Genomic DNA, 14421 nt, shown 5'->3' with positions numbered 1-14421 from the left:
ACCATCATAATCCCTACCACTCCTCAATGTAATTGCATTAGCAGTCTCCCTATTTTCGGGATGTGAAGGAAGTTGGCCTGGTGGCCTCCCTGCAATAGTAGTAGCCATCTGTGCCAACTGTGTATCAATGATCTTGTTATGAGCAGTAAGAGCATCGATTTTTGCATCCTTTTCACTTAGAGATTTTTGCATTTGTAGCATCATGTTTCTCATCTCTACTAGCATAGGGTCAGGCTGTGTGGCTTGAGGTTGTGGTTGTGGGGGTGATGTGTGTTGTCTAGAGAACCCAGGTGGCCCACTAGACTGTTGGTTGTAGTTGTTTCGGGGTTGGTAAGATTGTTGGTGTGGGGGTTGATATGGTTGTGGTGGTGGATGTTGAACTTGGTGAGGGTTTTAGATATTGTTGCTCCTGTAGGAAAGCAGAGGGTTATTTTTGTAGCCCTCAGTGTAAGAGTTGGAGAATGGGTTGTTTTGTTTGTAGGATTGAAATGCATTACATTGTTCAATAGAGCTTCTACATTCCTGTGCATAATGACCAGACATTCCACAACTTTCACAAATAGTAGTAGGTTGGGCACTCATAGCAGCTACACTAACAGGTTGGGCAGATTGAGCATTGGCCGCTTGCATATTATCGAACTTATAATGTAAAGCAGTCAATTGGGCAGTTAATTGTTCAATAGAATTTAAATCATGCTTACCACCCCTGTTAGATAGACCTCTAGGATTTCCATACTTGGCATTGTGAATGGCTATCTCCTCAATCACCTCCAAAGCTCTAGGCACCTCAAGTTGCATGAACCTCCCACTGGCAGCTGAATCCAACAAACATCTAGACTCATTGCCCAGACCATTATAAAACTGCTGAATCAAGAACCAATCTTCCAAACCATGGTGCGGGCATTCTCTTTGCAAATCCTTGAATCTCTCCCAAACCTCGAACAAACTCTCATCCGCTTGTTGTGAGATACCTAATATCTGACCCCTCAGACGAGCCGTTTTCTCAGGTGGAAAATATTTAACATAAAAAGCAAGAGCCAAGGATTCCCAATTATTGATTTTCAAAGCCGCCCGATTCAACCCATTAATCCACAGTTTAGCTTTCCCACTCAAAGAGAACGGGAAAAGTATCTCCATAGTCTGTTCCGGAGTCAATCCCTTTTGCTTGATGGTGGAGCAATATTGGATAAAGGACTGAATGTGAAGATTCGGATCTTCACCTGGTTCCCCACCGTACTGGCGTCTCTCGATCATGTTAATCAATGCAGGCTCAATCTTGAAGGTCTCAGCTGCAATAGAAGGCATGATCGCCTTTGGTAGCACGGAAGACTTGGCTTAGAATAGTCCGTAAGCCGTGGGGTAGGTGGCGGTATCAGATTTTCGTCACCCATCTCTATCTCTGAAACTGAATCTGTATCTGAAGGAAAAAGATCGCCAATATTATGATCAGAGTCAGAGTAATTCCCACACTGTGCAATGAAAGTTCTTCGTCTACGAAAGGTTCTTTCGGGCTCAGGATCGAATGGAGTAAGATTACTAGTACCTACGGTCCTGGGCATAGACAAAGACTACAAAACAATGTGAGATCCGGTCTCAAGGAACGTGAGTTCCTTGAGTAGTAACAAACAATAATCTAGGATAAGCAATCAACAATAGAAAATAAAACCGTCTCCCCGGCAACGGCGCCAAATTTTGACAGGCTAAAGTCCTATCACCTAATAAAAAATAACCTAAGGTCCACTAGCTAGGTAGCAAGGGAAGTCAGGATCGAACCCACAGGGAAACAGGTGTTCTTTCAACTATCAATTAATTAATCTAGACTATTGTGAACAAGAGTTGGTTTGATGGTTTGCTAAAACTACGGCGATATTTAAACAACTAGGAATCAATATATTAAGGAATCTAGGGCATAGGTTCACCAACAGATAACAATCCAGGACAATGAACAATCACGATATTCAACAAAGTAATTAATTAGACTAGCATGCTCTCTCGAATCGATACTAATCATAGACTTAGAATTAACGGGCTGTCGCTACGTATTAACTCTAATTCCACCTATTGACACAAGCCTAAACATCAAATTGCATCTCTCGAATCTTAATTTATAATTGCATAACTACCACAATTAAACCTGCGCAAAATCTAATTGTATAGTGAAATAAACCAATCAATAGGAATTAATTACAATGCCAACAATCACAATTATTCAATATCCCTTCATATTATTCATGGATCCCCAAACCCTAGAAAATAGACTACTCAAGCATATTAACAATAAACAAAGCAATTAGCATGATTGAAAACATAATTAAAGCTAAACAAAGAATTGAAATAAAGAACAATACCTTAATTGAAGAACAAGAGAAATAGAAAGCTTGAATTTTTATTGAAATTGAAAACTAAGTGTTTGCATAAATTTAGAGAGAAAACAAAGCTAAGAGAAATAAACTAAGGGGCTAATACTAGAAAATAAGATGTTCTCTAAAAACAATTAAGGCTTGCTTATATAGTTTGCCCAAAATAAAGCCCAAAAAACGGAAAGAAAACTCGCGCATAAGTGCTGGGGGTTGGCGTCGCCCGATCGGGCGTCGCTTCGCCCGATCGGGCGATCCACTCGATAGTCGGCCCGATCGGTCCAAAATCCGCCCGATCGGGCGGTTTTTGAACTCTCCATACAGCCTCTAGATTGACCGCCCGATCCGGATCGGGCGAGATGCGCCCGATCGGGCGCGCGTTGATGATTCCATATTACTTATAAATCCGCCCGATGGTTGCATTTCGCCCACAGATTCCTGGGCGATTTGCAATCTTCAATGTAGCTCGCCCATATCACTGAGTCTAACTCCCGGGGCTCAACCATAAGCATCCAAGGCTCCCGAAAGTCGACGATGGAGGTCCCGAACTTCTCGGACTCATATAGTGGCCTAGATCAACAATGAAACGGGTCTAAAACGACCAATTTCTCATAATCAAACCTGAAACTCAAGGCACACTCAATAACACACATTAGTACTAGAAACGGCTCCTAAGAGCACGTTTGACACATAAAAGCACTAAGGGACGGGGGTAAAAATACTATATAAAACATGCATATCACTTTTACTGAGGAATGTAGTGCTTATTTACAAAACAAGTCTCCACCTAAACTTAAAGACCCCGAGATTTTTTCCATCCCATGTAACATTGGCACCGTTTTTATCGATAAGGCTTTATGTGATTTAGGTGCTAGTGTGTTTGTTATGCCCTTGTCTGTTTATACTAAATTGAACATGGGTGAGCTTAAAGTTACTAATATCACTCTGCAAATGGCCGACCGTTCTGTTAAATACCCCTTAGGTGTTTTAGAGGACGTCCCCGTTAGCATAGGTAAATTCTATATACCTGTGGACTTTGTAGTACTAGACATGCAAGAGGATTCTCAAATTCCCATTATCTTAGGTAGACCCTTCCTTCACACGGCAGGTGCGGTCATTGATGTTAAAAGTGGGAAATTGACTTTGTCTGTTGGGGATAATAAGGTGACTTTTAATCTGAATAGTGCCTTAAAGAGTGCCATGCTAGAGGAAGAACAATGCTATCGAATCGATGAAGTTGATTTTATTATGCGAGATAACGTCTCCCAAGTTCTCGAAAGGGATCCCTTGGAGGCAGTGCTTTGTTGTGAATCTTCTGCAGGCGATAGCAGTTCTTGGAGTGCTGAAGTGGATGCTCTATAGTTAGCTCTTGATGGTGGAGAGCTTGAACCCGAGGAGAGCACCAAAGTGATGAGGTTAGTTCGGCCGGTTTGTTCTGTAAAAGAGGTAAAGAAATCCGAACTTAAACCTCTTCCTGCTAATCTGAAATATGCATTTTTGGCTGATGAATAGCTTTGATCTGTGATTTTCAGTGCTGCACTTGATGCAGACCAGTTATCCCAACTTCTTAATGTGTTTAAAAAGCACAAAAAGGCCATCGGGTACAGTATTGACGATTTAAAGGGTATTAGCCTAGATTTTTGCATGCATAGGATACATCTAGACCTTCCAACCTTTTTGCATAGAGTCATATTAATGTGAAAGTAGTTGTTTATCAATGAAAGTTATGACATGACATATTCCGAGTCTACTGCTAGGTTGAGTGCATGTTCTTTTAAACACACAAGTGTTGTGAGTTTGGGAGGGCATTGTTCACATAAATTGTTGGGAGGGGAGAGAACGGGTACATCTTTTACCCGCCATATAAATGAGTGAAGAGTGTGTAAGCACTAGCCTTGAATTCCATATACACTTGTGGTTTTCTCTAAGTGACAATTGTTAGGGAAGATTTGTGGTCAATTGGATTTGATTGGTTGGCATTGATGCATGCTTGTGAAGGAAATAATGCCCTTGGTCCAAGTATGCATTCAATGCTAAGTCTAATAAATGCGGTTCAGTATTAATTAATTATACAAGTTAATAATTCAGTGAGATTAAGTGAACTGTATGCCTAGCTAGAGGCCGCTTCAGTTCAAGTGGAATTAATAATATTAATCCACAACTTAGTCTTGACTGAAGTAGGGTCACACAAATAGCACATGAATGGATAAAGTATTTAAGTGAATTAAATACTCCATTTATGGATATTCGGAATTGACGGATCTCGGTTCCAGTGGGAGCTGAAATCGTCAAAAGGCAAATTATGAATACTCCGGAAACAATGATATTGCCGGAAACGGAAATATGGATCGTATCGGAAATATAAATATTATCCAAGTCGTAGATGTTGCAGGAAACGGAAACATGGTACGTATCGGAAAATATTATTGGAAATGGAAATATTGCCAGAATCGGAAATATTGCCGGAAATGGAAATATTGTCGGAATCGGAAATATTATCGGAATCGGAAAATATTTCCAAAATCGGAAATATTAAATATTTGTTCGAAACGGAAATTAATTCCGGAATCGAAAATATTAAATATTGTTCGAATCGGAAATGAATTCCGGAATCGGAAAATTAATTGGAAGCGCGTTGTACGAAATAAACATCGGACGAGCTTGCTAGACGCAAGGCCCAACACGAAGCCAGGCCTACGCCTAGCAAGCCCATGCGCGCAAGGCAGCACAACAACCCGCCAAGGCACGCAGGCCCAGCCAAGCAGCGCGCAAGGCCAGGCCCAGCGAGCAAGGCAAGGCTGGCGCGCCCAAGCGATGGGCCGCAGCGCTGTGGGTCGATCCTGCTCCGTGCGCGCTCGCGTCCAGCGCCCCTCGTGGGATGTGCGTGCGTGTGTGCGTTGAGTTCGTGCATACGTCGAATCCTTAAGCAATTAGGATTAGATTAAAGATTAATTTCCTAAAGCTACTAGAGTTAGTTGTTTAATCAAACATTAACTTATTAGTTTTAATTAATGTCTAATTCTAATAGGATTAGATTAATTGAAACCTAGTAGGCTTCTAATCCATTATTCCAACCCTATAAATAGGTGATGGAATTCACAATTTATAAACACCCAATTCAAGTATTCATATAGTTTTAAGGTTAAAACTAAGATAATAATTTGTCACAATTATATTCGAATAACTTAAAAACCTTAGGTTGAATTCTAGTTAATTAAATCTAAGGCGGATCCGAACGTGCTGTGGACTATCTACGGAGGGACTACACTTGGATTTCTAAACTTGTTCTTGTTCGGTTCGGGAGCAGCTAGGGAGGGCACGCTACAAAAGTGTGCATCCTAAATTATGCTAATTGTTATGTGGCTATTAATTTGGATTCCTGGCTTTATGGTTTTTCCGCATGAAATATATATGCTTTATATGTATCATAACCTAACAGCTTATTGGATTTTACCTTGAACCGTACCCATTGTTCTGAAATGTTTTTTTCGCGGTGAAGTTGATTTATGTATTCATCAATGATTTCTTTGCTTAGGGACAAGCAAATATCTAGCTTGGTGGAGTTTGATATATTCATATTTTATAGTGTTTTTACCTCCGTCCCTTAGTACTTTTTGATCTCAAATGAGCTCTTCGGAGCAATTTTTCGTACTATATCAGTTCTGGTCTAGATATATAATGGTTCTGATCTATAAAAATCAGTTTTGACATGGACAAGACCTGATCATATTGTTTCTGAAATGGACTTAATGGTTTTAATTTGGACATGATGAATTTGAATGTTTTGTTAATGTTTTTTATGCCTTAATTAATACTCCCTCCGTATTTATTTAAGGGGTAGACTTGGCCGGCACGTGTATTAAGATGAAAAATTGAATGAAATAAAGTAATAAAACAAGTGAGGTTAGGTAGATATTCTAATAGGTAAAATAAGTGGGGACCATGTCATTTTAGGGGGTGGGAGGTGGGGTGTAGTTCTGAAATTATTTGTGTTAATAGGGTGGTGGACCATATGATATATTAGATAGATTATTTAATTAGATGGTGGTGTTGATAAGTTACTAAAAATGGTAAGTGTATCTCTTAAATAAATACGGCTGGAAAAGGCAAGTGTATCCCTTGACAATGATATAAATATATAATAATTATAATAATCATAATAATCGGTTCTTGTCTGATCTGATCTGAACTTATTTTTTTGATCTGATCAGATCAGGTCTGATCTGATCTGATCTGGTCTGATCTGATTAAAGCTGAAATAAGTAATAAGGTCCTGAAATAAGGTGAACTAAACAGGGCCTTACAAGTTATAACCAGTTCTGAATAAACGAGTCACGTCTTAAAACAATTCAGATTAAATGGCTCACAAGTTGAAACGATTCAGATTAAACGGGTCAGGGGTTGCAAACGCATGGGATTAAAATATTTTCCTTTGGTTGGAACAGATTCGGGTTGATACGGATCGAGTCAGAAACGAGTTTCAGATCGTTCGGTTCGGATTGTCACAGATCGATATGTTATTGGATTTTAAATCTTAATCGGACCAATATTAATGGGTTGTGTTGAATTTGGGTTTAATATAATGGATCAGAATGGGTCGAGTTCGAATAAACAATTACGATTTTAAACGATTTAGATTATAAATGGTCGGAGTTTAACATGTTGGATTGAGAATGAAATCCCTAAACGCAAGTGTATCCCGTACGAGTTACGACCTTTGTCTAAAATTTAATCACGAGGAAAGACCATCTTGCGACTGTCTTTAATTTTAGGGTAGTAGGAGCACAATATTTAATTCCACGGACTTTACAAGAAAAGAAAAAGGAAAAAAAAAACAGCAAAAATCAAGGGGAAAAGCGATAGAAGTAAGCGCATCGGAAGGGGGAGGGTCTACTACTGTTCACTCTTTCACCATTTTTATTTATTTATTTTTTCTTTTTTTATTTAATCACTCCACTTTTTTACTACAGACTACTGAGTTATTAATAAGAAAAAAAAAAAATAAAAATAAAAAAAGGTGTGTGGTTTCCTTTTTCTTACAAAAACCCTTTTTTCCCTTTTGTGTCTCCTCCTTTTCTTCTGCAACATAAAAAGCCTCCACCCTTTCTCTCTCTTCCCCCTTCTTCTTCTTCTTCTTCTTCTTCTCTCTCCGCCCCCCTCCCACCACCTCCACCTTCTTTCCCTTCCATCACCACCGCCAACTGGGAGGTTCTTACCTTATTACATCTGGGTGCGAACATCTATCAAAAATTGGGTCCTTATATAATTATAAAGAAAGATAAAGAAATCATGTCAGGACTATATAATCCAAACTTCTCACCAGCAAGAGCAGTCTCTCCTCAGATTAGAAGTGCCGCCGCTGCCTCTGATGATAGGTCTACCCCCTTTATTTTTAAAATCAATTAATTAATTAAAACCCTACTTACTTAACACTACTTTCACACTCCTTCCAACTTCAAACCCTACTTCTGCTCTTAATTATTTTTAGTTGGTTTATTATGAATTTCTACTTGTATGATTTTTGATGATAAGAAGATTGACTTGGTCTAGTCTATTTTGTGGGTAAATGGGTGCAGTCAATACTTGACGGAGTTGCTGAATGAACATCAGAAATTGGGTCCTTTCATGCAAGTCCTCCCCATATGCAGCCGCCTCTTAAATCAAGGTTCTTTCTTTTTCCCCTTTTTCGTTTACTGGATCTGCCTTTTTCTTTGGAGGCCACCTGGGATCCTTGAATCTGAATCAACTGGCATTTTTCTATTTTTTTTTTAAAATCCAATTAATAGAATTTGATTGACAGTTGGGATATATTTGTCTAGCTTGAATAATACTTCTTCACCAGCTGAGTATCAATTTGATTCATCTGGGATTTCAATCTGTAACTATTCCTCTGACAACATTATGATGTGTCAACTAATTACACCACATGTATTTGCCTAACCTTCCTACTGCTGTTCTCTGTGTTCAGTGACGAATGTCTGCAACTCCTTTTTTCTTTTTCTTTTTCTTTTTTTAATAATGTGGACAACTTGAGAATTGCTACAATTTGATATTTATCGACCCGATTTTCGGCAGCTTGAATTGTTTAAAGCAAAGGCAGCAGTATTGAGTGTATTAATATACTCCGTACATTTCTAACATGTTTCTGATTGATTGCTGCAGAGATATTGAGGGTTTCTGGTATGTTGCCTAGTCAAGGTTTTGGTGATTTTGATAGGCGTCAACATAGGAGCCCCAGTCCTATGGCATCTTCAAATTTAGTTTCTAATATCCATGGAGGTGGATATGGTGGATGGAACGGCCTACATCAAGAGGTACTTTCTGCAACTGGATTCTCATATATGGCTGCTGTTGTATGTAAAAAGCTTTCAAAGATGGAATTTAGATGCTTGTCTGTTGAAGAATTAGCTATTTTTACTCTCCTTTCTCACTTTACTTCAGACTCGTGCTGCCACTAGGATTCTATTTTCCTATTTAGTGTTTTTTTTTGGAATTTCCCTATTAGTTCTATGCTTTTGGCCTCCTCATCTCTAGTGCATCTTTTAATTTCTTTTTGAAAGATTTCTCGTATTAGTCGTAGTTGGAATTGTAGGTCTTTATTCAGCATTGCAGGAAAAGTTCCTGGAACTTGGAAGTTGTGAATTTTTTCTTGTTTTGTTTTACGAAACTCCCCTGCCAATCTTCCTTAGTAATCATCTAGGGGCGGCCGTTCATTTGAGCTCATGTTCCTAACTTGCTGAGTTGGTAAACTTTACTGCCACACTAGTAAGCATGGGGTCTCATTCATGAGATTTAGAGAACATCAGTACCCAAGTAGACAAGCTTATATATCCCACGATTTTTTGAATTTCATTTTTGGATGTCTTGTCAACCAAATTATTGAAGTGTTAATTGTAGCTGAGATGGAGACCTTACTATCCCCCGTACTGGTTAAGTCCAAAGTCCTTGTGTTACATAAATTGTAGCTTCTTAGCAAATATTTATGAACAATTGTGCTTATAAGCATTATCACTTGGTCAAACAGAAAGGATCACCTGGACAACTCCTGAGATGTTGAATTGGAGTCTTGCATCAAAATGATTCTAGGTCTGTCTTGACTTGGACTTGTACTTGTTCTCATGCCTTTTCAATATTTCTTGGCGTGCAACATGCCATTCACTTCTATGCATTTTAACGGTAATATTGTATCCAAAAAGGTTTCCCCTTTACATTTGACAATTACATTACCTTGGTTGCATTACTTGCCGGATGATCACGGTGATGATTGTGTTGCTGATTTTCTTCTACCCGTGTAATCATCTCCTTTAATATGTAAGGGATTTGTGGAATTGTCTTTAGGTAACATGTTGGTTTTTTGTTTAAGATCCTAAGTCCTCTGGAGGTGTTCGATTGAATTTACTCAAAACAACAATTCATCATCTGGTCAGCATTTTAGCACTACTCCAGTACTACTACTATCTGATCAATTAGGTTCCATCTATACGGTTAGCTGTGTTTCAAACAAATAGCATAGCACATTCTATGGTTTTTTCCCCTCCCCCGCTTAATAGGGAAAAGAAAAGAAGGAATGATCCAGAACACCCTAATACTAAAAATAATCCCTTGTGCTAGTATTAGCATTGAACTTGCCCTTTTTCCTAGGAAAGTATGAAGTGTATATAATCATATTGCAGGAGTTCAATATTTTGCGTCACATCTTTATTCAAATTAATCTAGTGATGGTTGCCAAGAAGTCATGTGACTATTTTCATGCAGATCTAGCTTCTCTATGAGATTCTCGTGATAGAAATCTAGAGTCGTGTCTCATAGACCTATACAGTATCAAATTATCAAGTCCTCCATCAACATAAGCAGCGAGACTAACGTGGTGAGGGGACATGAGAGGGGAGGGGAGATTGGAAAGATGTCGTGAATATTTAAGTGAAGCTAAAACGGCAATAAGCCACAAACAAATGAAGTAGGCGTTGAGAGAGGAATTGACAAAGCTCAATGATTAGAGTACAGGGAGACAATGTGTACAGATCACTGATGTGACTGAATTTGAGAAGCGATGCAGCGTTTAAAACTGCCAAGATCGCAGAGTAAGCCATTGAGGATCCGTAGCTGGTACAACAGGAAAAAAGCTTTCCGGGAGCTTTTCAGAATAGCTTTTTGGTTGAGTTGCGATAATTTCTTTGCCGATCTAGTGGTTCGTGGAGCTGCAAGCGTTTTAGGCTTCTCTATTGTACTTTTTGTGTCCATTTTTGGCCTTGTTGGATGCTCCAAACCTATTCTTATGCTTTGGTTTATAATGGCTAACGTCTTAAACAGTAAATAATGCATATTGTTGATTTGTTGCAGAAATAATGCTACTGTAATCCCCCTTCTTCCCAGACCTGCTTTAGCTTAGGACTCTAGGAGCCTCATTAGTCTTTAGAGGATTTGTTACTGTTGTTAAGCTCCTTCTCTTCTTCTTCACCAACATATTTTTGGTTAATGTAATGAATCCTCGTTTTTTCAAACAGAGAATGAGTGGTCCACCTGGAATGTCGATGGACTGGCAAGGGGCACCTGCGAGCCCTAGCTCATATACTGCAAAAAAAATAATGCGGTTGGAAATACCTGTCGATTCATATCCAAATGTAAGTTAAATGTTCTACTTGCACATTGTCTTTCGTAGGGCTTTGAACTCTATACTTGAACGAGAAATTACTGTTTTAGTTAACCAAGTTTGCCTTTTGTTTCAGTTTAATTTTGTTGGTAGACTCCTGGGACCCAGAGGAAATTCTCTGAAACGCGTTGAAGCCTCGACTGGCTGCCGCGTGTACATTAGGGGTAAAGGATCAATCAAAGATCCAGACAAGGTAAGATTTTCACTTTCCGGTGAATTGTTATGGATCCATCAGAATGACAGGATTGCTTGTTTCTTGTAAGTTAGCATGATTATCACTTACTCTTGTGTCTCATATGCCTTTTCCTTGGTTTAGGAAGAGAAGCTTCGAGGAAGACCTGGTTATGAACACCTGAATGAGCCACTTCACATATTGATTGAAGCTGATATGGCTCCCAACATTATTGACATAAAGTTGCGCCAGGCTAAAGAAATTTTAGAAGAATTGCTAAAGCCTGTGGTATGTAGCCAGCAAATGCCTTGGACTTGTTCTTAATTTGTATATTGTTCTGTATTTCTTTTGTTAAGTGGAATTTTCATTTGCAGGATGAATCGCAAGACTTTTACAAAAGACAGCAACTTCGGGAGCTAGCTATGCTAAACTCAAATTTTAGAGAAGACAGTCCTGGTCCAAGTGGAAGTGTATCTCCTTTCAATACTAGCGGGATGAAGCGTGCTAAAACTGGACGTTGAATATTATTTCTGAGAGTGATGGATGGAGCTACCTCTGCTATGTGTCTGCGTTACGTGAAAACGTTCACCATTCAAAAGTGTTGAACACAAGAGCTGCATATAGGGCAAAAATTGTTGGTGGTGAGCAATTGGTGGGTCATTTCCCGTCGTTTTTCCTCCCTTCTCCTATTGTATTTGTCATGTTAAAGGTTTTTTTTTTTCTTTTTTAAATTTCTTTTATGGGAGAAACAGTCTGGAAAGGGTAAAAAGGAAGAAGAAAGAAAGTATTTCGAAAAGAAAAGAAAAGAAAAAAAAGGGGGGAAGTCATTATAGTGTTTTAGGGTCAAGTGTTTTTTTGGGGTCAATGAGTCAGTGAGGTTGTTGTAAGTTGTAAGGTTATTATATTCATTGGATTTATTCATGTGTTAGCAAAACGTGAACAGTGTGGGTATATAAATATAAGTATGAATATTGCACATTTGGGTATTGGTATTGTTGTACATTATGTTACATATGAGTAAGATGATTGATTGGAAGCTAGTAAATGGCGTTCATTGCTAGTAAATAGCGCGTCTGTGTCTGTGTCTGTGTCTGTGTCTGTGTCTGTGTCTGTGTCTGTGTCTGTGTCTGTGTCTGTGTCTGTGTCTGCATCTGTATCTGTATCTGCATCACAATTCACAGCAATGGTGATTGGTGAGTGCATGGAGTGGGAATTGTAGGGCATGGGAAATCAGTTTTATATATTGGATTCCATATTTGAATTAAGTTGGTTATATTCAAGGTTGAGCTGTGAATAGCTGGAAACATCTCTGGCTGAGGCCACTGGCCGCTACACACCAGCGCGGACTGCCATTATTTGTTGCCAACCTAACTTGTTCAAACTTCAAAGTTCAAAGTCCCAGGATTCACATACTATTTCTGTTGGAAGTTGGAACTATCTATTTCCATGTGCTGTATACCATTATCACTTACTCCTATCACCCTATTCGCCTCACCTACTTTTTTATTTTATGGCCCCCATTATTATACGTATTGAAAACTGTATGTTCTTAGACAATTATTCTCAATCCCTTTAGGAATGTCCCCTTTTTCTTTTTCATTTGTCCTTTTAAGTTTACCAAAATATTATAGAACTACCACTTTACGAGTTCAATTCACATGTAGTATTACTCTCCCCTATCGACTTCATCTAACCAAAACCTGAAACTTTACCTAGTAACCTTTCCAATTTTAGAGACACAACGGACAAGGTTGCATCTCTATTATATACTTCCTATGTTCTTGAATACTTACAATAGTTTAACTAATATATTTGCCTGTCTATGCCACTGCTTGTCTAAGGCACTACTTTGAATGTATTTATGTGCAATTACATAATAGAAAAAGTTTTAAAAATTGATAATTGAAAAATACACATAAAACTAATCTAACAACATAATAATATTTGACTTTTATATATTAGTAAGAAAATTTGGTGAAAATTAATGTAGAAACAGTGTAAAAGTCAATCGGTTGTAACTTGTAAATTTGGTGAAATTTGGGGTGCATGCATATAAAAAAGTCTAGTTGCCTACACTGACATGGTGACATGCTATTTGGAACTAACATCAACGTAAGTACAAAATTACAGTATTGTTAAAATGTCCAAAGACAATTACCGGTTTATGTCTGGAATTAGCGTGTTGTATTTTTGTTTTAAACTTTTTATTGTTAAATGTGAAGATTGTAATATCGGACATCCAAAATAAAATTTGCATCGGGTTCTAAATTTATGGTCCAAAAATAAAAACTAAAGAAATAATTTCCACGTGCAAAATCATAGAAAAGTTTGTCATGTTCGTTCCAATGCCAAAAAGAATGGAGGCGAGTAACATGGAGGGTAGGGTTGAAAGGAATATGCCAAATCTAATTAGTCAATATAATTATTTTTGAAGGTCAAGAATGAATTGCCGATGAGAAAGAAAAAAGACTAATTATAATTTCATTGAGTATTAATTAAGAATGAGTAAAAAAATGTGGATATTATTAGTGATTCATAGCCGTACACAATGTTTATGTATTAGAGGAAAATAGCGGTACACGATGTTTGTTGTAGAATTTTCTTGCCGTGTGTACTAACATTACAAGTTTGTAACTACTCACCAAGCAAGGCTTGGTCTAGTGGTAAAAGTTTGGCATCATAACCTCAAGGTTATGGGATAAAATTCCACTAGGGGCTCTTTAGAGGTAAGGATTTCCCCTATAATTCCCCCACTACCAGTGGGGGTAGGGTTGTAGTTTCACAATATCATCATGTATTGTTTATTAGGTTGGGTGTAAGGGTCTAAAATGTACGAAGTAGATTTTATGATTATTTGTGCGTATACTCTCTATTTTTCTCGCTAGGGTTTACAAATTTCAAAGGTTTTTAGGTTGGAAATAGGCATGACCATTTTATTTTACCTACTCCCTCTGTCCTATAATATAGAGCCTATTTTTCATTTTGGTGTCTCAAAATGTTGTGTCTACTTTTACAATTTCCTATTAAATCAATTAATTTTTCCACAATATACCCTTATCAAACAACTCAATTACCCAATTGTCTTACTTTTACCTACAAAACATGGTCCCATATTTAATGTTTATACGAGTGTGTTTCCATAATTAATGTTTCTACCATGAAAATGAGATCGCATAATTTATTGTCTTTTGTCCTTTTGTTTAAAAAATAAGTTGTGTAATTTTCTAATAAATACAACATTT

General features: G+C 38.0%; 1 protein-coding gene and 1 non-coding gene across 2 annotated transcripts; both read left to right on the top strand.

Moving 5' to 3' along the window:
* Window positions 1–886: 886 nt before the first annotated feature.
* LOC130462345 (small nucleolar RNA R71) lies at window positions 887–993 on the top strand. Its single transcript, XR_008922440.1, has one exon. It is a non-coding gene; the product is annotated as a small nucleolar RNA R71 (small nucleolar RNA).
* Window positions 994–7427: 6434 nt separating this feature from the next.
* Window positions 7428–12157, top strand: LOC110804675 (KH domain-containing protein At3g08620). The gene is made up of 7 exons (XM_022010280.2): window positions 7428–7732; window positions 7934–8022; window positions 8520–8671; window positions 10862–10978; window positions 11084–11200; window positions 11324–11467; window positions 11554–12157. The coding sequence occupies exons 1-7, from the start codon at window positions 7647–7649 to the stop codon at window positions 11698–11700; spliced, it is 852 nt and encodes a 283-aa protein (XP_021865972.1). The 5' UTR covers window positions 7428–7646; the 3' UTR covers window positions 11701–12157.
* The last annotated feature ends 2264 nt before the right edge of the window (window positions 12158–14421 follow it).

This window comes from Spinacia oleracea, chromosome 5 (assembly GCF_020520425.1).
Source record: "Spinacia oleracea cultivar Varoflay chromosome 5, BTI_SOV_V1, whole genome shotgun sequence".
Lineage (NCBI taxonomy): Eukaryota > Viridiplantae > Streptophyta > Magnoliopsida > Caryophyllales > Amaranthaceae > Spinacia > Spinacia oleracea.
This window is presented reverse-complemented; position numbering and strand designations above follow the sequence as displayed.

Bases quoted from the DNA above. Each gene is read 5' to 3' on its own strand.
- LOC110804675 (XM_022010280.2), top strand. From the start codon at position 7,647: ATGTCAGGACTATATAATCCAAACTTCTCACCAGCAAGAGCAGTCTCT. The intron at 11,201-11,323 runs GTAAGATTTTCA...TCCTTGGTTTAG, and splicing joins CAATCAAAGATCCAGACAAG to GAAGAGAAGCTTCGAGGAAG. The intron at 11,468-11,553 runs GTATGTAGCCAG...TTTCATTTGCAG, and splicing joins AAGAATTGCTAAAGCCTGTG to GATGAATCGCAAGACTTTTA.